The 24,469-nt window shown below is 48.9% G+C and overlaps 1 protein-coding gene across 1 annotated transcript in view; it reads right to left on the minus strand.

The window, feature by feature from the left end:
* dnah7 (dynein, axonemal, heavy chain 7) overlaps nucleotides 1–24,469 on the minus strand; it is a 570,689-nt gene that overhangs the window by 293,333 nt on the left and 252,887 nt on the right. Inside the window, exons 24-30 of the mRNA XM_072478629.1 lie at nucleotides 22,457–22,625; nucleotides 22,259–22,361; nucleotides 20,712–20,839; nucleotides 19,549–19,761; nucleotides 19,321–19,419; nucleotides 12,679–12,927; nucleotides 8,799–8,948 (exon numbers count right to left, since the gene is read on the minus strand). Coding sequence (XP_072334730.1) covers nucleotides 8,799–8,948; nucleotides 12,679–12,927; nucleotides 19,321–19,419; nucleotides 19,549–19,761; nucleotides 20,712–20,839; nucleotides 22,259–22,361; nucleotides 22,457–22,625 — 1,111 coding nt within the window. The remainder of the gene's footprint in view (nucleotides 1–8,798; nucleotides 8,949–12,678; nucleotides 12,928–19,320; nucleotides 19,420–19,548; nucleotides 19,762–20,711; nucleotides 20,840–22,258; nucleotides 22,362–22,456; nucleotides 22,626–24,469) is intronic.

The raw sequence follows: 24,469 nt of genomic DNA on the forward strand, positions 1-24,469 counted from the left end.
GCGTCAGTGTCCGTTGCGTCAGTGTCCTGGGCGTCAGTGTCCGGTGCGTCAGTGTCCTGGGCGTCAGTGTCCGGTGCGACAGTGTCGTGTGCGTCAGTGTCCTGTGCGTCAGTGTCCTGTGCGTCAGTGTCGTGTGCGTCAGTGTCGTGTGCGTCAGTGTCCTGGGCGTCGGTGTCCTGTGTGTCGGTGTCGGGTGCGTCTGTGTCCTGTGCGTCAGTGTCGTGTGCGTCAGTGTCGTGTGCGTCAGTGTCCTGGGCGTCAGTGTCCTGGGCGTCAGTGTCCTGTGCGTCAGTGTCGTGTGCGTCAGTGTCGTGTGCGTCAGTGTCGTGTGCGTCAGTGTCGTGTGCGTCAATGTCGTGTGCGTCAGTGTCCTGGGCGTCAGTGTCGTGTGCGTCAGTGTCGTGTGCGTCAGTGTCCTGGGCGTCAGTGTCCTGGGCGTCAGTGTCCTGGGCGTCAGTGTCCTAGGCGTCAGTGTCCTGGGCGTCAGTGTCCTGGGCGTCAGTGTCCTGGGCGTCAGTGTCCTGGGCGTCAGTGTCCTGGGCGTCAGTGTCCTGGGCGTCAGTGTCCTAGGCGTCAGTGTCCTGGGCGTCAGTGTCCGGTGAGTCAGTGTCCAGTGCGACAGTGTCCGGTGCGTCAGTGTCCGATGCGTCAGTGTCCTGGGTGTAAGATTCGTGTGCGTCAGTGTCGTGTGCGTCAGTGTCGTGTGCGTCAGTGTCCGGTGCGTCAGTGTCGTGTGCGTCAGTGTCGTGTGCGTCAGTGTCCGGTGAGTCAGTGTCCGTTGCGACAGTGTCCGGTGCGTCAGTGTCCGGTGAGTCAGTGTCCGGTGCAACAGTGTCCTGGGCGTCAGTGTCCGGTGCGTCAGTGTCCTGGGCGTCAGTGTCGTGTGCGTCAGTGTCATGTGCGTCAGTGTCGTGTGCGTCAGTGTCCGGTGCGACAGTGTCCTGTGCGTCAGTGTCCTGTGCGTCGGTGTCCTGTGCGTCGGTGTCGTGTGCGTCAGTGTCGTGTGCGTCAGTGTCGTGTGCGTCAGTGTCGTGTGCGTCAGTGTCGTGTGCGTCAGTGTCCTGTGCGTCAGTGTCCGGTGCGTCAGTGTCGTGTGCGTCAGTGTCCTGGGTGTCAGTGTCCTGGGCGTCAGTGTCCGGTGCGTCAGTGTCCTGGGCGTCAGTGTCCTGTGCGTCAGTGTCCTGGGCGTCAGTGTCCTGTGCGTCAGTGTCATGTGCGTCAGTGTCATGTGCGTCAGTGTCCTGGGTGTCAGTGTCCTGGGCGTCAGTGTCCTGGGCGTCAGTGTCCGGTGCGTCAGTGTCGTGTGCGTCAGAGTCCGGTGCGTCAGTGTCGTGTGCGTCAGTGTCCTGTGCGTCAGTGTCATGTGCGTCAGTGTCCTGGGTGTCAGTGTCCTGGGCGTCAGTGTCCTGGGCGTCAGTGTCCGGTGCGTCAGTGTCCTGGGCGTCAGTGTCCGGTGCGTCAGTGTCGTGTGCGTCAGTGTCCTGGGTGTCAGTGTCCTGGGCGTCAGTGTCCTGGGCGTCAGTGTCCTGGGCGTCAGTGTCCGGTGCATCAGTGTCGTATGCGTCAGTGTCCTGGGTGTCAGTGTCCTGGGCGTCAGTGTCCGGTGCGTCAGTGTCGTGTGCGTCAGTGTCCTGGGTGTCAGTGTCCTGGGCGTCAGTGTCCGGTGCGTCAGTGTCGTGTGCGTCAGTGTCCTGGGTATCAGTGTCCTGGGCGTCAGTGTCCTGTGCGTCAGTGTCGTGTGCGTCAGTGTCCTGGGTATCAGTGTCCTGGGCGTCAGTGTCCTGTGCGTCAGTGTCCGGTGCGTCAGTGTCCGGTGCGTCAGTGTCCTGGACGTCAGTGTCCGGTGCGTCAGTGCCGTGGGCGTCAGTGTCCGGTGCGTCAGTGTCGTGTGCGTCAGTGCCGTGGGCGTCAGTGTCCGGTGCGTCAGTGTCCTGTGCGTCAGTGTCCTGTGCGTCAGTGTCCTGTGCGTCAGTGTCCGGTGCGACAATGTCCTGTGCGTCAGTGTCCTGTGCGTCGGTGTCCTGTGCGTCGGTGTCCTGTGCGTCAGTGTCCTGTGCGTCGGTGTCCGGTGCGTCGGTGTCGTGTGCGTCAGTGTCGTGTGCGTCAGTGTCGTGTGCGTCAGTGTCGTGTGCGTCAGTGTCCGGTGCGTCAGTGTCCGGTGCGTCAGTGTCGTGTGCGTCAGTGTCCGGTGCGTCAGTGTCATGTGCGTCAGAGTCCGGTGCGTCAGTGTCGTGTGCGTCAGTGTCCGGTGCGTCAGTGTCGTGTGCGTCAGTGTCCTGTGCGTCAGTGTCATGTGCGTCAGTGTCCTGGGTGTCAGTGTCCTGGGCGTCAGTGTCCTGGGCGTCAGTGTCCGGTGCGTCAGTGTCCTGGGCGTCAGTGTCCGGTGCGTCAGTGTCGTGTGCGTCAGTGTCCTGGGTGTCAGTGTCCTGGGCGTCAGTGTCCTGGGCGTCAGTGTCCTGGGCGTCAGTGTCCGGTGCATCAGTGTCGTATGCGTCAGTGTCCTGGGTGTCAGTGTCCTGGGCGTCAGTGTCCGGTGCGTCAGTGTCGTGTGCGTCAGTGTCCTGGGTGTCAGTGTCCTGGGCGCCAGTGTCCGGTGCGTCAGTGTCGTGTGCGTCAGTGTCCTGGGTATCAGTGTCCTGGGCGTCAGTGTCCTGTGCGTCAGTGTCGTGTGCGTCAGTGTCCTGGGTATCAGTGTCCTGGGCGTCAGTGTCCTGTGCGTCAGTGTCCGGTGCGTCAGTGTCCGGTGCGTCAGTGTCCTGGACGTCAGTGTCCGGTGCGTCAGTGCCGTGGGCGTCAGTGTCCGGTGCGTCAGTGTCGTGTGCGTCAGTGCCGTGGGCGTCAGTGTCCGGTGCGTCAGTGTCCTGTGCGTCAGTGTCCTGTGCGTCAGTGTCCTGTGCGTCAGTGTCCGGTGCGACAATGTCCTGTGCGTCAGTGTCCTGTGCGTCGGTGTCCTGTGCGTCGGTGTCCTGTGCGTCAGTGTCCTGTGCGTTGGTGTCCGGTGCGTCGGTGTCGTGTGCGTCAGTGTCGTGTGCGTCAGTGTCGTGTGCGTCAGTGTCGTGTGCGTCAGTGTCCGGTGCGTCAGTGTCCGGTGCGTCAGTGTCGTGTGCGTCAGTGTCCGGTGCGTCAGTGTCGTGTGCGTCAGAGTCCGGTGCGTCAGTGTCGTGTGCGTCAGTGTCCGGTGCGTCAGTGTCGTGTGCGTCAGTGTCGTGTGCGTCAGTGTCCGGTGCGTCAGTGTCCGGTGCATCAGTGTCGTGTGCGTCAGTGTCCTGGGTGTCAGTGTCCTGGGCGTCAGTGTCCGGTGCGTCAGTGTCCTGGGCGTCAGTGTACTGTGCGTCAGTGTCGTATGCGTCAGTGTCCTGGGTGTCAGTGTCCTGGGCGTCAGTGTCCGGTGCGTCAGTGTCGTATGCGTCAGTGTCCTGGGTGTCAGTGTCCTGGGCGTCAGTGTCCGGTGCGTCAGTGTCGTGTGCGTCAGTGTCCTGGGCGTCAGTGTCCTGGGCGTCAGTGTCCGGTGCGTCGGTGTCGTGTGCGTCAGTGTCCTGGGTATCAGTGTCCTGTGTGTCGGTGTCCTGTGCGTCAGTGTCGTGTGCGTCAGTGTCGTGTGCGTCAGTGTCCTGGGCGTCAGTGTCGTGTGCGTCAGTGTCGTGTGCGTCAGTGTCCTGTGCGTCAGTGTCGTGTGCGGTAGTGTCGTGTGCGTCAGTGTCCTGTGCTTCAGTGTCCTGGGCGTCAGTGTCCTGGGCGTCAGTGTCCGTTGCGTCAGTGTCCTGGGCGTCAGTGTCCGGTGCGTCAGTGTCCTGGGCGTCAGTGTCCGGTGCGACAGTGTCGTGTGCGTCAGTGTCCTGTGCGTCAGTGTCCTGTGCGTCAGTGTCGTGTGCGTCAGTGTCGTGTGCGTCAGTGTCCTGGGCGTCGGTGTCCTGTGTGTCGGTGTCGGGTGCGTCTGTGTCCTGTGCGTCAGTGTCGTGTGCGTCAGTGTCGTGTGCGTCAGTGTCCTGGGCGTCAGTGTCCTGGGCGTCAGTGTCCTGTGCGTCAGTGTCGTGTGCGTCAGTGTCGTGTGCGTCAGTGTCGTGTGCGTCAGTGTCGTGTGCGTCAATGTCGTGTGCGTCAGTGTCCTGGGCGTCAGTGTCGTGTGCGTCAGTGTCGTGTGCGTCAGTGTCCTGGGCGTCAGTGTCCTGGGCGTCAGTGTCCTGGGCGTCAGTGTCCTAGGCGTCAGTGTCCTGGGCGTCAGTGTCCTGGGCGTCAGTGTCCTGGGCGTCAGTGTCCTGGGCGTCAGTGTCCTGGGCGTCAGTGTCCTGGGCGTCAGTGTCCTGGGCGTCAGTGTCCTAGGCGTCAGTGTCCTGGGCGTCAGTGTCCTAGGCGTCAGTGTCCTGGGCGTCAGTGTCCGGTGAGTCAGTGTCCAGTGCGACAGTGTCCGGTGCGTCAGTGTCCGATGCGTCAGTGTCCTGGGTGTAAGATTCGTGTGCGTCAGTGTCGTGTGCGTCAGTGTCGTGTGCGTCAGTGTCCGGTGCGTCAGTGTCGTGTGCGTCAGTGTCGTGTGCGTCAGTGTCCGGTGAGTCAGTGTCCGTTGCGACAGTGTCCGGTGCGTCAGTGTCCGGTGAGTCAGTGTCCGGTGCAACAGTGTCCTGGGCGTCAGTGTCCGGTGCGTCAGTGTCCTGGGCGTCAGTGTCCTGGGCGTCAGTGTCCGGTGAGTCAGTGTCCGGTGCGACAGTGTCCGGTGCGTCAGTGTCGTGTGCGTCAGTGTCGTGTGCGTCAGTGTCGTGTGCGTCAGTGTCGTGTGCGTCAGTGTCGTGTGCGTCAGTGTCCAGTGAGTCAGTGTCCGGTGCATCAGTGTCCGGTGAGTCAGTGTCCGGTGCGTCAGTGTCCGGTGCGTCAGTGTCCTGTGCGTCAGTGTCCTGTGCGTCAGTGTCCTGTGCGTCAGTGTCCGGTGCGTCAGTGTCCGGTGCGTCAGTGTCGTGTGCGCCAGTGTCGTGTGCGTCAGTGTCCGGTGAGTCAGTGTCCGGTGAGTCAGTGTCCGGTGCGACAGTGTCCGGTGGGTCAGTGTCCGGTGCGTCAGTGTCCGGTGCGTCAGTGTCCGGTGCATCAGTGTCTGGTGCGTCAGTGTCGTGTGCGTCAGTGTCGTGTGCGTCAGTGTCGTGTGCGTCAGTGTCCGGTGCATCAGTGTCCGGTGCGTCAGTGTCGTGTGCGTCAGTGTCATGTGCGTCAGTGTCGTGTGCGTCAGTGTCCGGTGCGTCAGTGTCCGGTGCATCAGTGTCCGGTGCATCAGTGTCCGGTGCATCAGTGTCCGGTGCATCAGTGTCCGGTGCATCAGTGTGTCCTGGCTAGGTGTGTCCTGGGTAGGTGTGTCCTGTGCCGGCTGCGACAGGGGCCTGTTCCTGTGGCTGACCCCCCTCGTCGCTGTGTCTGGCCCGCTGGCATCGCTGCACTCGCACAAGATGGGGGTGTCGTCTCCCTGGTGCTCCGGGTCTGTCCCTGGCTCGTGGCCGCCCTGGGGGCGTGGTATGCCTGATGGGCCGGGTCTGTCCCTGGCTCATGGCCGCCCTGGATTGGCCTGGGGGCGGTCGGCATCAGTGGGGACGGGTGTGTCGACGTTTGGTCCTGCAATACACAATACAGCATGCATGGTTAGACACGCAGATGGAGATCAGGGGTATGGGGGAAGGGCGTTATGGGGGAAGGGAGTTATGGGGGAAGGGGGATATGGGGAAGGGAGATAAGGGGATCTGAGGGAAGGGGAATATGGGGAAGGGAGATATGGGAGAAGGGGGATATGGGGAAGGGAGATATGGGTGATATGAGGGAAGGGGGATATGGGGGAAGGGGGATATGGGGGATAGGGGCTATGGGGATGGGGGATATGGGGGGAAGGGAGATATGGGGGAATGGGGATATGGGGGAAGGGGATATGGGGGATATGGGGAAGGGGGATATGGGGGAAGGGGGATATGGGGGATGGGGGAAGGGGCTTATGGGGGATATGGGGGAAGGGGGGTATGAGAGATATGGGGTAAGGGGGGTATGGGGAAGGAGGATATAGGGGAAGGGGATATGGGACTATGGGGAAGGGGAAAAGGGGGGCAGGCCATTGGGGGTCTCACTTGGTGGTGCGCCCCCGACCTCTGCATCCACAACCTCCCGGTCCTCGGGTCCGCCTGCAAGTTCCAGGGCCCTCTCTTCATGAACGGTGAGTGGTCGCAGTTCAGCTGGACCCCCTCCGGTCCTCTCACGCTCACGGTTGAGGTGAGCGCGCTTCTCCTGTGGGGGGCGGGTAGGTGGCAGGGATAAAGGGCAACAGTATTAGGCAGACATATACATGCGGACCAGCGGTTGTGTGTATGTTGGCAGAGGTTCACAACCCATCCTGCCACTGCAGCCTGCATGGGTGGATGCAGCCACGTCAGTTGCACCGAGGGCTGTGCCGCACATCGGAGGTGGGGGGGGGGGGGGGGGGGCGGGGGGGGGGTGGGGCAGGGAGTACTCACCCTGGCTGCCCTGACTAGGTCATTGACCTTCTTGTGGCACTGGACGCCTGTCCTTGTTGATGGCCTCTGCCACCTCCCTCCACAGGCGCCCTCTGCGGCGTGGTGCGACCCTGCGGCCGTGTCCGGGGTACAGGGCCTCCCTCCTCTGCTCCACTGCGTTCAGGAGCACCTCGATGTCCCACTCCTGGAACCTCGGTGCTGCGCGGCGGGCGGCAATTTTGACGGGTCTCCAGGAGGATGAGTCTTTTGTGCTGTGACGCCGCACGTCCGTGACGGGTGACGCTGTCACGAATGGCGCCATGCCGCTGCTAGCCCATTTTGGGCCGGAGAATTTGCGCCATTGCGGGGCCCGATGCCGGAGTGATTCGGGCCATTTTGGGCGCCGGGTTCCGGCCTTTGCGCCGATTATCGGAGAATCCCGCCCCAGCACTTTGCATATTTAATGGCCGCGATTCTCCAATCCATCGGCCAAGTTCTGACACCTGCGTGAAAGGCGGCGCAAGCCACTCCGGCGTCAACGGACCTCCACGTCCAGGTATTCACCCCTTCCTAGGGGGCTAGTAGGGCGCCAGAGTGGTGTCCGCAGCTCCTGTGACCGAAAGCCAGCGCGACACAGCCGGCGCGAGTTCGCGCATGCGCGCCTCGGCTGCCTTGATTCCACGCGTGCGCATGGATTCCTGTCTCCACGCCGGCGGAGTCCTACAGGGGCCTGACGCGGAGGAACATGGGCCCCACCACGGAACTAGCCCGCCTGTCGATCGGTAGGCCCTGATCGCGGGCCATGCTACCGTGGAGGCACCCCCCGGGGTCGGTTCCCCCCACCCCTCCACCAGGATGGCCCCTGCAGGCAGAACTCCGAGGTCCCGCCGTGTAGGACTTTACGTAATCTACGCTGGCGGGTCTCAGCCGAAGTCGGCGGGCACTCGGCCCATCGAGGCCCAGAGAATTGGCGGGGGGGGGGCAGCATTCCAGTGGGCGCCCGAGAATCGGCGGCGGAGAATCGGCGGGCTGACGTTGGAGCGGTGTCACGCGATTCGCGCGCCCCCCCCCCCCCCGCCCCGCGATTCTCTGACCCAGCAAATATCTTCCTTCGCCTTGGGTTTCAATGTTTGTCGATTACCAGAAACCACTTCCTTGCTTCACACTTGCTTGGTGTCGTCTTGTTTGCCATTCTCTCTTTCACCTTAGAAGCTTGCCTTCCATTATAGTTCATAAGATACAGGAGAAGAATTAGGCCATTCAGCCCATCGAGTCTGCTCTGCCATTCTATCATTGCTGATATGTTCCTCACTTGTTACCTCCAAATCCTATAGGATTTTAAAGCAGTTTGTTCTGTCTAATTTTAAAATTAAATGTTTTTTTTAAACTATTTTTCAGAGAGAAAACTAATTTCATAGCTGATGGGAGAAAGAGGTTAGCCTGTCCAACCAAGCAAACATGGAATGAGTGGCTGAGGAAGTCAGCACCTCCAACCTGAGGATAGTGCACCAAGAGGATCCAGGACCTCAAGTGGGAATGATAGTTGAGAGGCCTAATCTTTCAGGGACCAAGCCCCATATTCTGACTTTCTCAGCATTCTCCTTCACAGCACTCCACAGAACACACCTTGCAGCTCCACTCATTCCTCCCTCTCCAGGCACCTTCTCACATTTCCATCTGAAGAGCCAACACTCGCACTTATCCTTAAGCTATTTCCTTCTCACACCCATGCATCGCAGTCACTATCCTCAAATGTTGTCCTTCCCTCTTATTTACACAAACCATTTCTAATGCTCATGCCTCTCTCCTTTCTCTGCTTGCAGGGCGAGCACAAAAGGTTAGGTCAAAGACCCAAAGTGGAGGGATGGTGGTATTGGGGGAAAGGGAGAGAAGGAGGGGAGGAGGGGCACTCTGTCGATGGGTACAAGCCTTCATGGTCCACTGAGAAGGAAGTCTTGTTCCAAGGTGCTGAAAATGTTACCAATAACCTGCCATGAAGGTCTGAGCTTCAGAGGGACTGATGTTCAGGCATGTCAAGAAACCTAATCCTCTGCCTATGGACCCAGTGTTTGTGTCCTCATCTTAGAGCTTGATCTCGGTGGATCAGAGCTGACCTGTCATCCTGAATTAGATAGTACGCCTGACATCAGTTATGAAAAGTACAATCAAAATGATGTCTTATTTTACTATTTTTTGTCTACATTTGGAAATATTAGGCTATTGTGAAATTGCATATCCTAAATACTTAGGATTTTGTTTGTTTGAAGGTTTTCTAACATCCTCAATGACATAGAGTTTGATATGTTTTTTTATAGCTGCACATTTACATAATTCACAAGTACTTACAGAAGAAACAGCAAATGCTCTGTAACTAACAGCCAGAATGCCATCAGACCATTCGTGTGACACCTTATCAAATTGCCCATATAGTTGACCCATAGTGATGGCCTTGGGATTGATAACTGTAATTTGAACTTTGTTCTCCTCCATAAGTCCCTAGACAAAAAGGTAACAAGTACAGCATTTAAGGAGCCATTTAATTACCATCACTGATATAAAGAGTAACATGCTAAAAGCTAATTACTAATTTTAAATCATAGTAAAAGAAAAAACTTCAAATGGCAAAACTGGTCAATTGAGAGAATGGTGATAGATATCGATATGTGGCGTTTTATTATGGCACAGTAGGAGAAAGTCAGTCTCACAGCATGATACAAATATTTTCATTGTTTGATAAAGGACAGACTTTATTAATCTAAGATAGTGACATCTGATGTACAATAACTTCCTTAATGTCCCGGGGCCTGACTGTGGCTAGAGAACTGGAAAATGTAAGTGGAGTAGGCTTATAGCTGCTGGAGACCTAGTCAGACTGCGTGGGAAGCAACCTTAACTCCAAGTAGGCCCAAGGAGTGCAATGTTCCTCTTGTGTCTGGGAGACATGGTAATCTGATGCACGTCATCACAGGGAATTAGTAATAAGAGCTCCACCAACTGAACTCAGCTACCCGGTTACTTAGAGATCAGGAGTTAATCTCTCGACAATATCTTGGTAAATATGGAATGTGGGTCGCAAATATTCCTCTACGTTGAGCTTTCAATTAAGTTCATAAAGATTTGATGCCAGTAGAATAACTTCCCCCCTGTTTTATTGTCTTTATGCAGTTCATTTGCTTGAATCACCTGTTACATTAATATACATATTCAACAATTCTGTTAAAATTCTCATTAAGGCAGCAGATGCACAGGGAAACTCCAAGTCACTCACTTTCCTGACTACAAAATATGTCGGTGTTCCTTCACTGTCACTGGAATTCACTCCCTAACACTACGATGGATGTACATCACACAGAACAATGTGATTCAAGAAGATGGCTCACCACCACCTTCTCAAGGGCAATGCAACAAATGAGGGATACGCAACAAAAGTTGGCCTTGCAAGTGACCCCCCATTTCAAGAATGAATAAGAAAAGCCAAGAGATATCCATATCCTTTCTTGTAAATATATTTTGCTAGGTAAATGATAGGATATGATAATAGGACACAGAGGGTGCATTACGCTTAAGTGAGAACACAACAAGGCCGTTAGATCGTGGGAGAGACCAAAATCAAGAACCACGCTGGACATGGATTGGTTTGCGATCTAACCGGCCCGGTCCCGTTGGTGAAATCAGGAACCCACCGTAGCATGGCGAGAATCCAATAATCACCACTTAAGACCAATCGCCATACAATTAATGGGAGCGACCCTCAATCTAATGCGCTCCCATGATCTAACCGCCTCCCAAGCAAGTGGTCACAGGATTAGTACTCCTTTTTTAAAACATGAAGCTGGCAGAAGGGCTGCTGTGGAGATCCGAGGAGGGGAGTAGCTATCTTTGCTCGCGGGCAAGTGGGAGTTATTGCCCAGCATCCCAGTCAGACCGTGATGCCTGGACACTGCGGAAGGCAACACCAGGGCCCCCCGCTGCAGCTGGGGTTGCGTGCGTAGGTCATGTTGGATGGCAGGGGTTGAGGGGGTGGGGGATGGAGGGTCCCAGGTTGGAAGACACCATTAGTTGACAGACTCACACCCTCTCAAAATCCTTACAGATAGGACATGGATTGGATGACCAACAGGATGCTGGGAGAGCAAGATTCTCCACTATCGCCAGGATGCCCCAGGCCCGGGGGGTAGCGGATGGCTCTGGGGGGGATGAGTCATCCTGCATGGCATGTAATGTGACAGGTCACCTGTGTGGCGGCTGGTGGAACCTCACCTCTGCACCATATGCTAACCTCTACATCAGTGAGAGATCTGTCCTCAGCCAGCCCCACAACCTCCAGGGCCCTTTCCTCGTAGGGGGTGAGGTGTCTGATGTCTGGTTCCCCACCATCCATCAAGTTCCTCTCCCATCTGTTGAGTGCCAACTTCTCCTACGGGGACACAGAGGGGGTTATTGTGCGTCACACGCGTCTTTCATCACGGGGGTGGGAGGGAGGAGATGGTGAATATGGAGCGGAGTGGGGGATTATGGGGGGATGGGGACTACTGGGGGGAGTATGGGGGGGGAAGGGGAATATGGGCAGGAAGGGGGGCATGGAGGGGTTGAGGAGTTAGGTGGGCCGGTGCATGGAATGGTACTGGGCGAAGGCGGTGCCCGGCTCATGCTCGAGGGGGCAACATGGGTGGTGGGCATGGCCGGTACCAAGGGGTCGGTGCCAACCCACCCTTGAGGCCTGGTGGAGGTCATTGACCTTCTTACGGCACCGGGTGTCAGTCCTCCTGGTGACGCTTCCCGAGCTATTGGTCGCTGCCACTTCGACCCAGGCGGCACTGGCTGCCCTGTGGCTGACCCTCCAAGACCCTCAGGGAAATAGGACATTCCATCTGATTTCGATCGCATCCAACAGTCTGGCCAGGTCGGCATCCCAGAATCATGGGCTGGTCTCTTTGGTGGCATGGCTGTGAGCTGTGTGGCATGATGTGCAGGAGCAGTTTAAGTGCTGCTCTCCCTTGTTAGCGGGGGAGCACGGCCCTGGTGAATCAGCTGGCAGGACTGTCATTTGTGGCGTTAAGCCTGTGGGGACCTCGTTAAGTGGACCAATTAACATTTTATAGCGGTGACGGCCTTGCTGGGCCCATGGCAGTCCCCGCTTGCTACCACACTTAGAAACGCTTCCATTAAATCACCCCCAAAAGCATTTCAAAATACCCACCAGGACTTATTCACCAATCAGCTTCTTCTGTTGGCCCACGTCACTCTCTGAACCATGATGTCTCTGAAAGCCACTTATGGTGGCCCCAATGATTCCCACTGCAAGGCTGCAACTCGCCTTTCTGAGGACAGGTTGAACGGAGCACCTCGCTCTCTCCTCACAGAACTCCCGCAGTTGCAAAACTCCAACTTAACAACTCTACTGCAGCCCAAAGTAGCTATCCATTGCAAACAAAGGCATCACTGTAAGATGGTCCACTTTTATACTGTCTGAATCTAGCCGCTGTTTTAAACCAGTTATCTTGTTTTTTATTTATTCTTGGGATGTGAATGTCGCTGGCTGGGCCATCCCTAACTGCCATGGAATTGAATGGTTTACTCGGCCATTTCAATGGAGGATAGTCAAGACTCAACCGCATCGCTATGTGGGTCTGGAGTCACATGTAGGCCAGACCGGGTAAAGAAAACAGATTTCCTTCCCTGAAGGACATCAGTGAGTGAACTGGGTTTTTACAACAACCGACAATGGTTTCATGGTCAACGTTAGACTTTTAATTCCAGATATTTATTGGATTTTATTCAAACCCAGGACCCCAGAGCATTACAGTGGGTCTCTGAATTACTAGTGCATTGACAATACCATTATGCCATCGCCTTTCTCTAACTAGTTAACTAGCTTCAGCTGCAAGCAGAGCCTGTACCAACCTGGTTTTAAAGCTGGTCTGAAACTCACCTTCTTCCAACACCAACAGCAACTTTTAGTTAATTACTAAATTAAAGAAAGACTCGACTTTAAATAGAAATTAACCCTTAATTTCCCTCAATTGCCCCAACTTAAGCATCCTACTAATATAATATTCTTTGTGATCAATGTCATTGTTTCATTTTACAGTTTAATTTTTGTAACTGAAAAATTAGTTTGATTAATGTGGTTCTCCAAAAAATATATTAGCTATAAAATACAACCGATTGATGACAATAAAATAAATGAAGATGCACCAATCAACAATTCGATATTCATTTCTACCTTTTCACAGATATCATGTAAAGCACCAGCCAGCGCTCTATAAGCTGATGTTTTTCCACCAAATGGTTCTCCAACAATCATAAAACCATGACGCACAATCATCATTTCATAGATTTGTAAGATCTTCTGTGAGAAGAAGTCAGTCATTTGTAAATTCATGTGTTCACAATTCTCTCTGATTGCTTCCAGCAAGACACGGTAGTCAGGTTTTGGTAGTTTTATTCCAGGAAACAAATCTGATGTGATTCCCTAGCAAAAAATTCAAAAAAGATTTACTACAGTATAATGGGTGTTACATTGATGCCTGATTACTTGCCTCTCAACAGATCTATGATATATTGTTCCGCAAAGAACGAGCAAAGCATCAAAGTATGTGTTATAGTGAGAGTCTATTAATTTTCTTTAAGAGTAGGCTATGCTTTCTGAGGCAGATCATTTATCTCTAAAGGTTCAATGATAATTTCAATTGAATTATTGACTTAATAAGTCAATGGCCTGTGATTTAGTCCAATTAGTTGATTTAAACAATACCAGCAGGAGGTCACGAAACAATTATGTGAATTGCTTTTGGAGGTTATGTTCCTCGGAAGCATTATATTGGTAGTCTTATTCAAAGGGAACTACACAGTAATATCTAAATTCATTCATAGAAGAGGTTAAATTCAAGCAAATATATAGGGCCACAATAATGCAGCTGTAAATAATATTTACATGTTGTTCGACATGACATATCTCAGCTCTGATAAGGAATAGATGTGTGCATTGAGCAGCAAATGCAGAAATTTAGCTGGATGGACTAAAGATGACCACGATAACAGGCAAAATTCTCCATTTGGCAGACTAAGTGATGATGTCGGGATTGAATAGCATGCGATTCACATTACCGTTGGGGTTGCTATTCATGGAGCAATTTAGGACATGCTAATGGGCCAGCACACCGCTAGCTCGGATTCTGATCAATTCACAACACAGTGGACGTTCTAACCATTGGGGCCTGTGTTAGTGCTGTAAGGGTCTTTCTTGTAACAATTCACACCCACGAGATTTCCGCCTGAGAGGAGCAGAGCATCATGGAAGGGTGGAACAGACTGTTTGCAACCCGCTAATCACATATAAATGCCAGTTTTGCATGCCGCCACTGGCACAAGGTGCAAATCTGCACAGGGCTAAATCGCTGGTTTTGAAAGCAGACCAAGGCAGGCCAGCAGCACGGTTCAATTCCCATAACAGCCTCCCCGAACAGGCGCCGGTATGTGGCGACTAGGGGCTTTTCACAGTAACTTCATTTGAAGCCTACTTGTGACAATAAGCGATTTTCATTTTCAAATCTTGTTATCGCCACCCACGAGAGACTGGAGCATGGCGCCGAGATGGACCTCAATTTTGGCTGGATGCCTGATTCTCCGCCCGATCGGGGTTCGCGTTTACGGAGTCGCAAGGCAGAGAATTTCAACAAACTTCACAGGAGCATTTAATGATAGGGAGAAAGGTGATGTAGCAGAATAGTTTATAGTAGGGAAACCATGAAAGGCACAGATTTCATTTGCTTGGGATTTAGAGCTGATAAGGCAACTTGGAAAGAGCAGGGTCTGGCAATGGATGGATTTGAAAGCAGAAAATTATGATTCTAAAGTCAATTTGCTGTGGTACATAGAGTGTGCATCTTAGTATGTGTGGCTAATGGGTATGTGAGGCTGAGTTCAGAAGATGCAGGACACAAGGTTTGTGGATAACCTGTAATTGAAAATATGGAAAGATGTGTCATTTGAAACATGGCAGTCTGGCAATACCTGATCTAAGAGAAACATAAGAACATAAGAACTAGGAGCTGGAGTAGGCAATCTGGCCCCTCGAGCCTGCTCCCTCATTCAAAAAGGAGCTGTGGCACCCACAGTCTTGAAGTCTGTAAAGAAAAGTTGGAGGGTCGCTTAGCCAAAAGGCTAATGAAAGGGTCCCCGCAAAACATTACAGTGGAGAATAGAACATAAGAACTAGAAGCAGGAGTAGGCCATCTGGCCCCTCGAGCCTGCTTCACCATTCAATGAGATCATGGCTGATCTTTTGTGGACTCAGCTCCACTTTCCGGCCCGAACACCATAACCCTTAATCCCTTTATTCTTCAAAAAACTATCTATCTTTATCTTAAAAACATTTAATGAAGGAGCCTCTACTGCTTCACTGGGCAAGGAATTCCATAGATTCACAACCCTTTGGGTGAAGAAGTTCCTCCTAAACTCAGTCCTAAATCTATTTCCCCTTATTTTGAGGCTATGCCCCCTAGTTCTGCTTACACCCACCAGTGGAAACAACCTGCCCGCATCTATCCTATCTATTCCCTTCGTAATTTTATATGTTTCTATAAGATCCCCCCCTCATCCTTCTAAATTCCAACGAGTACAGTCCCAGTCTACTCAACCTCTCCTCGTAATCCAACCCCTTCAGCTCTGGGATTAACCTAGTGAACCTCCTCTGCACACCCTCCAGTGCCAGTACGTCCTTTCTCAAGTAAGGAGACCAAAACTGAATACAATACACCAGGTGTGGCCTCACTAACACCTTATACAATTGTAGCATAACCTCCCTAGTCTTAAACTCCATCCCTCTAGCAATGAAGGACAAAATTCCATTTGCCTTCTTAATCATCTGTTGCACCTGGAAACCAACTTTTTGCGACTCATGCACTAGTACACCCAGGTCTCTCTCTGAACATGAGAGAATATAGGGAAAGATCCCACAAAGGGTTAACAGCAGCTGCCAGGAGAGGATTAGAAAATGCAGATAGCCTTGGTCAAACTGGCTTAGCAAACAAAACAGCATATCTTTCAAGTCACAATCGAGTGAATCTTTAGTATAATGCTAAAATCAATATTTCACACCTTCATTGAAGTCAAGTAAGCAGCTGGAAAAGAACGGATAAAATTTTCAGTTGAATTAGGTGACAATTCTAGGTGTGAAATTTTGCTGATATCAGGTAAATTAAAGAAAACTGGAGACAACCTGTCTACAAGAACACAAATTAGACCCAAATCAAAAGTCAAAATTATGAGCTGGGGACACAATTCAATAATAAAACTATAGAAATGACAGGAACCAAAATTCACTCCCCTATTGAAATCAAAGCATTTTGAATATCACAAAGGAAACAATGTAATCAGAGATCTATGAGCTGAGGTCATGCCCAAAATGAATACTTAGTCGTGTTAGAAAAATTTAGATTAAAGGTACCTTTTACAATCCAAGTGAAATAAAAGTTACTTTACAATAAAATCATAAAAACTTAATAACTGTTAGAAAAATATATAAACCCTGAGAAAGGGGCAGAGAAGCAGAGAAGGAACAAGAGAAGCAAGCAGAGTCAGCTTACAGTCAGCTCGATCATGGGACAGAGCAAAGCAGCCGAGCTAAAACAGCTAATACATCTAAGGAAGACCAGAATTTAAAGAGGAAGCAGAGTCCGCTCAGTCAGCCAGCAGAGCCATCTCTCACAGCTCAGCACATGGGAAAGATAGAGCATAGCAACCGAGCAGAACAGCGAATACATCTGAGGAAGACCAAAAGAATTTAAAGAGAAGTGATTGTCAAGGTGGGCCTGAAGGTCCCTTCAACCAACCAGAAGGATCCAGAAGCAAGATCTTTTTACTTTTCTGAAAAGACAGTGATTGCAGCTTTTAAAAGAAAAAATATAATAATAAAATAACTTAAACGTTTTAACCTGAAACAGTGATTATTCCTAAGCCTACTTTACTTACTTAGCAATGCAGGACCCAGGACATCGATGCTACTAAGTGGGAAGTAGGTAAAATTCTTCTATGAAGAGATGGGTTATACCGGGGGATAAGTTGAAAATATAGTTTGACCTGAATAGCACCCACCTAAGTCTGCATAGGAGTCAGGGAGTGAGAATCCCTTTTCACCATTTAGAATGTCAGCCCTATTTGGTATAGGGGGACTTCTAAGAATAGTGGTGAGTTTTCAACAACAAACCCTAGGTTTGTGAAGGATGGACATGGAGAGGCTGGTGAGGAAAGCATTGAGAAATTGTTCCTTGAGGTTGGGTGAGTGATACACTGTGGTAAACCTCGTTATTGCATTATATGTATTGTATTGTATTGTGCATGCTTCTGCATGCCTGGTCTTGTCCAGGCTGGCTCCGCCTGTGGCTCCTCCCCTCAGGTTTACGTATAAAGGTGGCAAGTCTCCGCCTCCGACCCAATTCAGGTCCAGAGGCAGGAGGCTTGCTGTTTAGTGTATTAAAGCCTCAGTTACGTTCATCACTTGTCGTGTGTTATTGATGGTGTATCAATTTAATACACTAAACAGCAAGCCTCCTGCCTCTGGACCCGAACTTTAAGGTAAGGCTCTGGAGATGGCACTGGAATTCGAGCCCCAGTAATAGGGCGGGCAGAGATGGGGGAGGACGTAAAGCATAAAGTTAGTGTACTCTACGCCTTGTACAGTAAGGGTCGCGACACAGTACCCCCGGATTTCTACTGCGTGGGATCCGGAAGCCAGGGAGATTTTCTGGGTCACGGGTAGGATGGGGAGGGAGCAGTGCCTTACCATATCTGGGTGTATGAAGCTGTCTGTGCTCGTGGAATCGAAAAGGCAGGCCGTCTCGTGCCCGTTGATCCGAACGGTCATCGTGGACTTCCCGAGGTGGTGCGGCCGGGACTGGTCGAGTGTGATGGAGGCGAGTGTCGGAAGGCAGTCGGTAGGCTGGTCGGAGGTAGCGGCGGCTAGTGTACGGTCGGGTGAGCTGGGCTCCCGGGAGGCTGCGGAGTGGTCCCAAGATGGCGGCCCCCATGAGTCACACGTGGCGGGAGGCATCTGCGATGGCGTCCAAGATGGCGGCCCCCGTGGGTCGCACGTGTCGGCCGAAATTAAAGATGGCGACGCCCACGGGTCGCACATGGCGGGTGGCGTGGCAGCTGGGGGCGGCCCCGACAGGCAGCAGGCAGCGCTGCTGGGCCTAGAAGACTTAGGGGGGATCGGGCCTGGCAGGCTTTTGCGAAGTGGCCTTTCTTCCCAAAGCCGTTACAAGTTGCGTTCGGTGCCGGGCAGCGTTGTCTGGATGATTACGCTGGCCGAAGTAGCACCTCGAGCCTCCGGCGTTGGCGGGCTGCTGCGTGGCGCAGGCTTGTGTCGCACCCGGGTCGGTTGATGGCTGCGCCCACGAGGCGCACGAGGGTGCAGCACGGTTGGAGGTGTAGGCCCCCATGTTCTGGGAGGCCACCTCCAGCGTGATGGAGAGTTGTACTGTCTCTGGGAGGCCGAGTGTCCCTCCCTCTAGTAATCGCTGGCAGATATAGTTAGAATTCATGCCTGTGATCAGCAGCTCCGCGTGCTGGGTAGCCAATATCGCCCGGCAGTCACAGTTCCGGCAGATGATGCGCAAGGCACGCAGGAATTCTGTGAGTGATTCCCTGGGGTGTTGCCGTCTCGTGGCGAGGAGGTGTCTAGCATATACCTGGTTAACAGATTTCACGTATTGTCCTTTTAGCAGCGTTACTGCTTCCACGTACGAGGGGGCGTCCCTGATGAGGGGAAAGACTCTTGGGCTCACCCGTGCTTGGAGGACCTGCTTCATCTGGAGGTGTGTGAGGTCTTTGTTGAAGGATGTGAGGTGCACCTCGAAGCAGCTTAGCCAGTGTTCAAACATTTATGTAATGTCGGCTGCCTGTGGGTCCAGCTCCAAGCGATCAGGCTTGAGTGACGAGTTCATCTTAAGGAGTTTAGTGTATTAAATTGATACACCATCAATAACACATGATGAGTGATGAATATAACTGAGGCTTTAATACACTAAACAGCAAGCCTCCTGCCTCTGGACCAGAACTGGGTCGGAGGCGGAGACTTGCCACCTTTATACATAAGCTCGAGGGGAGGAGCCACAGGCGGAGCCAGCCTGGACAAGCCCAGGCATGCACAAGCATGCACCATACAATAGAATACATATAATGCAATAACATGGTTTACCACAGTGAGGGAGTAGCTATTTGTTCAGATTTAGTTCTAAATACATTTTTAGAACTTCTAATACAGCTTCCGTTATTAATCACTGCCATCCCATGTCTAATGCTTAATGAATAACAGTGGGAGTGTCGATGGGTAATTTTTGTGTACATTTCGGTCATCAAGGCTACGTCCCTGATTCTAAGGTTAGTATCGAAGATACTCTTGGAGTGAGTAAAGTTGCACACAGTTCTTTAGCTTCAGACAGACCAGTACCCAAAAACCCACTATTCACCCAGTGCTATGTTTTATCCTATTGCTGATATAGTAAATTATCTTATTTGTCTTTTTTATTACTATCATACATTGAAAGCACTAAAAACGATCTATTTCTACATAAACACTTAGGGAAAACTTTTGTTCACGTAGCACCGCTTCTTGTGTGGTCATTGATACTATTAAACATGTGGAGGGTGTGTATTACACAAACAAAATTTCCCGCTGGAAATATAAAATGTTTAAAACAAGGTCATCTGATCATTTGCATTGCATTCTTTAATATTTTTAACGAATTGACTAATCACATTTTGTTCCATTATTAATATTGCAACTATGTTCCTCTACAATTTAAAAACCATTGATAATGGAATAAAAAATGTGGAACACAAATGAGAGGAAAGCTGGTCTTACCTCAAAAAGTGGCAAATCATGAGACAAGAATTTAGGCAGGTTAACATCAATAATCGATCTCAGCAGTAAAACCTCTTCATTTTCTGTTGGATATTTCAGCTAAATGCAAAAAACACATTGCTGAATGTATAATGTAATTTATTTATCACAACAATTTTTATATATATGTGACATAATCTGCTTTTCTCACAAAAGCTGCTGTACTGGAATAACTGTGTATCATGTTACCTTTATATTTCCTGCAGCAGTTAAGACAGATTTCACTGCACGCATCCCGTAGTCATAATGGGGCTGGGAAGACAGTTGTTCTGAACAAAGTCGATAGGTAGCTACAATCTTAACTGACAGAGGTCGAGCACTGACAAAGCCACAGGAATAAAGTACAATCTCTGCAATCATTGCATAGTCTGGTACCATCATAGCTACTGTTCTGAAGAGTGCCTACAATATAGTCATGATGAAATAATCGATATGTTAAAATATGTTATTACATTCCTCCCCAAATCATGCTAGAATGTGAACGTTTATTTCAAATTTACAAAGATACAGGAGGAATTTTAACTGCCAGGAGTTTTTCCAAAGGGAAACCTCAGATTTTGGAAAGATTCTCAACTGTCCTTGGTAAAATGAGGCTATGGCAATTTGATCATTCACTTACAACCAGCCAACTGTCCATTCGGAGCAGGTGGGAAGTCAGCAGGAATACACTTCTGTGTGGGAGCTGAGGCACTTGAGTCTTGTACTATAGAAAGTTGCGGAGTAAGAAGATGTTCTGAGGCTGAGGAGGTCTGAACTTTCCTTGTGAGGCTTGGGGGGGGGAACACCCTTGCTCTGCCACAAAGGAAAGCTAAGAAAAAGATTACCAGCAACATCCTCTTCTCAATTAACTTTATCTGACAGAAAAGCCACAGATTAAAGTTAAAATCGCAGGTTTGTTCTCACCATAAAATTCCCACTTGTATTTTTAAATAAGGAGTCCACTGTCTTGAAGTGACAGGATTTGCTATATATTGAGAACAGCAGTTTAAATTGAAGACGGCGACATCAACGGGTAAGCCACCGGATAAATTCAGCTGGTGGATAGGGTTAAAATTGAGTCCATAGAGTAAAACAACTTTTGCTTAAAATTTACCAAACAAATTTTGTCAAAATAGTCCACCCTTTACAAAAATATTTTGTTCAAAATTCAAATGTAGTTAGAAAGCATTATCAAACTATTATACAGTTTGAAGATTTTCTGGCAGCTGTATCACACTTTGACATCTGATTGGCACCTACATTATTTTTATGCATTATGGATTACTATGGAAGAGTTGACTAATAATAATTGTATAATGTGCAATACTGTTCAAATTATTGCCAGCTGATCTAAACCAGGAGAAGGAATATACCTTAAGGTTGTCTGGTAACTCTGAACGACCAGCATAACCTGGATTCATAGTAATGAAAACAGCGCAGGTTGGATTAAGTTTCAGTTCAGTTCCTTCAAACAGTAATGTAATTGCTCCAGCTGCAATACCTACAACACAGAAAGACAATAGAAAGTTTCAACATATAACTAAACATAAGAAGAGGACATCAGTGGTGACTATTGAGGCTGCATGAAATAAGCTTTATCATAAAAATCAATTCACGCTAAATTATTGCCCAAACAACAAATATGATAACCAGTGTGAGGCAGGAAGGGACAGTGAACAAACTTAACAGTGCAACATCAAATAAGGCCAGAATGTGCAAAAGTGGTAAAAAGACCAAATTAAAAGCACTGTATCTGAATTGTTAACACAAATAAAAACAAATACATATGAATACAAAGATGTAGTTGTAAGGTGACCATAGCTGGGACTTGAATATTCAAGATTATCTCGCATTTCAGAAGTGCAGGAAGCCAGGAAAAGGTAGGGGGATAGCTCTCCTAATTAAGGGTAGCATTATTGCAGTAGTGAGAGATGACCTTTAAAATCACAATATTAAGATGTACAATCAATTTAAAGAATGTTTCAATTTATTTGTGGGACTAGAACTAGGGGAAACAGTTTAAAAATAAGAGGGTGGAGATGAGGGAAAATCATTCCTCTCAGACGCTCATTAGCCTTAATCTTCCTTCCCAGAGAGCACTGGAAGCAGCTGGGTCATTGAATATATCCAAGGCTGAGTTACATAGATTTTAGATTGATGAATTAACTGTTATGGGGAACAGATGATAAAGTGGAATTGAGACTATATTCAGATCAACCACGATCTTATCAAATGGTGGCCTTAGAACCATAAGGTTCCTACAGTGCAATCGGCCCATTGAGTCTGCACCGACCCTCTGAAAGAGCACACTGCCTAGGCCCACTCTCCCGCCCTATCCCCGTAACCTCACCTAACCTGCACGTCTTTGGACTGTGGGAGCAAACCGGAGCACCCGGAGGAAACCCACACAGCCACCAAAGGCCGGATTTGAACCCGGGTCCCTGATGCTGTGAGGCAGCAGTGCTAACCACTGTGCCACCGTGCCACCCATTCACCTGCTCCTAATTGGCTTATGTATGTATGTATATATGTACAACATTGCAGTAAAAATAAGGTTGAGGATAATAGCATTTGTTGTTATTTACATGCTTTAGGTGATGTTGGTGAGATGGTTAAGCAGGGAAAGATGCAGTCTGCTGTTCAATCTGAGAATAAAACTTACTGCAGTAGAATCAGTTTACATTTCTATTGTGATAACTGAAAATAAACTTCGTAAAATATACACATAAATAGATGATCAGACGTTTATGGATCATTGTAATAAATTTCTTATTTAATACAAAGTTGGATTAAAATATTGTTTTAAATAAGTGACAAAACAACTATCTACATTAACAGTAGCTTAATTTATATCCCATCACTTTTACTCAGTAAGAACAAGGAATGGACTAAAGTCAATAAAAATCCCAAATTCACAAACCTCTTTGGATAGTTAGAATTTGCTGTGCAACAACAGAAAGTACTTCCAGATCAATTCGGTTGAATTCATCAAAGCATGCCCAAGCACCACAGGAAAGCAACCCCTGAAATCAGAATGAGGTTTGCAGTTACAAATTCATCAATACTTTGTACATTCACATTAATTCATGAGGAATTTGTATTCTGATATGATACGCACCTTAAAAAATTTTCCCAAGGCAATGTAGTCCAGTCCATCAGAGCAGTTAAATACAACACATTGTTTGGCTACAGCCTTTGCCAAGTCTTTAGTGGTCTCAGTTTTACCAGTGCCAGCAGGCCCTTCCGGCGCTCCTCCAAGGTGGAGATTCAAAGCACCAAACAAAGTTCTGGATATTTATTCAAAAATATACATCATAGCTCACAAATGCATGTATATGGAAATATTAATAATTCCAACTTCAATTTAGCTGTATTCAAAAGTAAACTTTCTGTATTTTTGTACACTTTTGTAACTTAAACTTTTCTGAACATACACAATTTTGTAACATAAAAGTCAGACAACAGAAAAATGTTGTGAGAGGGTAATATATTATTATTAACAAGTTGACAGAAAATACAGATTTATTTTCTCTCTGACCGGATTATTCAGCCCCATTATGGCATTGACTTTTGGCGATTTGCTCCAAGGATTTACTAAGTAGCACTTACTTCCCTTGTGATTGAGTTCCTCCCGCCCTTCCATTTTCTGATTTACAGCTATTTCTGGGATATTACCTCTATCCTCTAGTGAAGACCAATACAAAGTACCTGTTCAATTAATCTGCCATTTCTTTATTTTCTATTATTAATTCCACCAGACTCACATTCTATAGGACCAACGCTCACTTTATTTACTCTTTTCTTATTTAAGTGTCCATAGAAACTCTTACTATCTGTTTTTAGATTTCTAGTATTTTAATTTTGACCTCCTTATTAATATTTTTGTCATTCTTTGCTGAGTTTTATATCCTGTCCAATCTTCTGATCTGCCACCTGTATTTGCACAATTATATGCCTTTTCTTTAAGTTTGATACTAACTTTAACTTTTTTAGTTAACCATAGATGGTGGATCCTCCCCTGGAATTTTTCCTTTCCCATTGGAATGTATTTATCGTTTTATTCTGAAATATATCTTTAAATGTCAGTCATTGAATGTCTTTTGACCCATCCCTTAACCTCATTTACAATTCACGTGAGCAAGCTCTACTTTCATGTCCTCATAATGGCCCTTATTTAAGTTTAAAATTCTAGACTTGCACTAACTTTTCTCTCCCTCAAACTGAAAGCAATATTCAATCATATTATAATCAGGACTATGAGGTTATCAATGAATTCTATCTCATTGCACAATACCAAGTCCAATATAGCCTGCTCTCTGACTGCATCCGGAACATACTGTTTGAAATAACAATCCCCAAATCATTCTCTGAACTCTTCAGCTGAGGCTACTTTTGCCCATCTGATTTTTCCAGTCTATATGTTCATTAAAATATCCATGATTATCACCATATATTTCCGACAAGTTCTCATTATCTCTTCCTTTACACTCTATCCCACCATGTAGTTACAATTAGGAGACCTGTACACCACAAGGTACTTTATCATTTCTCATCTTAACTAACACTGCTTCTACATCCTGGTTTCCTAAACTTAGGTAATTCCTCTCTAATGCATTAATACCATTAATTACAGAGCCACCCCCCCTATCTTTTCCTAGCTTCCTGTCCTTCCTAAAAGTCACATACCCTTCAATGTTCAGGTCCCAATCAATGTCATCCTGCAACCATTTCTCTGTCATGGCTATCAGATGGTATTTATTTATATCTATTTGTGCGACTATCAGTTCATCCATTTTGCTTTGAATGCTACATGCTTTCAGATACAGAACTTTTATAGTTTTATCCTTGTCTGTTTTTTGTAACCTCTAGCTTTGACAGCTGTTTACTCTTAGCTTTGACCTCTCTATCCCTTCCTGTCACATGCTGTTTATCATTTCCCATATTAATACCTTTCTCTCTTGCCTTATGTTATGCCATGGCAGGTGGTAGGTACCGAGCTTACCAAATAGAAACTTAAAATAGCTGCCAGAGCAGTTTTGCAATTTGTTAATTATAAGGAGGTTTCCTGAAATCTGTAAGTAACTTCTCAGACCAACTGTGATGATTTTATATTAAAGTTAAACATTAATTA

The sequence above is a fragment of the Scyliorhinus torazame genome, chromosome 2, assembly GCF_047496885.1.
Source record: "Scyliorhinus torazame isolate Kashiwa2021f chromosome 2, sScyTor2.1, whole genome shotgun sequence".
In the NCBI taxonomy this organism is placed as follows: Eukaryota; Metazoa; Chordata; class Chondrichthyes; order Carcharhiniformes; family Scyliorhinidae; genus Scyliorhinus; species Scyliorhinus torazame.